General features: G+C 35.0%; 1 protein-coding gene across 1 annotated transcript in view; it reads right to left on the reverse strand.

Annotated features, from left to right (window-relative positions):
- The window catches only part of LOC119582050 (CDGSH iron-sulfur domain-containing protein 3, mitochondrial-like), a 7,250-nt gene that overhangs the window by 1,751 nt on the left and 4,754 nt on the right, over positions 1–745 (reverse strand). Inside the window, exon 2 of the mRNA XM_037930291.1 lies at positions 137–313. Within this exon, the coding sequence (XP_037786219.1) occupies positions 137–313 (177 nt within the window). The remainder of the gene's footprint in view (positions 1–136; positions 314–745) is intronic.

A 745-nucleotide genomic window follows, 5' to 3' on the forward strand; every position in this document is an offset into this window, starting at 1 on the left:
TATGGAACACTTCATTAGCTACTTCAAAACCCATACTTGGTTCACATCTACTGTAAATGCTATTCTACGTGATTAAAGAAAAGAACGTCTCCATCGCAAATCTTACGAGAAATCATCCAAAAATCCCATTTCTTACCTGAGTTTTACTATTGCCACAACAGCACCAGATGTATTTCTTGCCTTCCTTTAAAGTGATCTTAAAGGGCTTTTTGTCGTAGATTTTCCCTTTGTCCTGAAAAAATTCCATTTGCCATTCTCGCTCCTTCAGGACTATATCTGGACCCTTCACCGCTTTCCCAAAGGCCACCGTACTCTGCAAACAAAATTATCTTGCTTTAGAATATCCATCTCTCACATTTATGTAAGATCAAGCAAAGTAAGTCTATGAACTGATAAGTAAAGCAATAGACTTGTAAGCTTTGTGTGTGAGTGTAAGAAACACTGAAACAAAAATTAATATTCGAAAAACTAACTACAGTAACTAAAACAATAGTTATAGATATAATATGTAAAATAAGTGTAGTTCACAGAGGTTAGGGGACCACTTGGTACTCTTTCTTTGCCACCTGATAAAAGCGTCACAACTCTGATTTTTATATGACTTCAAAAATATTTTGAATTCATAGCAAAGAGAAGCCCAGAAAACAAATTGAATACTACTGATTCAGTGCATTTCTTATCTACAATGACAGAAGAGATCTCATTTTCTTCACAGAAGAATATTCTAAGGGTTGCCCACTTTATG

This window comes from Penaeus monodon, chromosome 15 (genome assembly GCF_015228065.2).
Source record: "Penaeus monodon isolate SGIC_2016 chromosome 15, NSTDA_Pmon_1, whole genome shotgun sequence".
Lineage (NCBI taxonomy): Eukaryota > Metazoa > Arthropoda > Malacostraca > Decapoda > Penaeidae > Penaeus > Penaeus monodon.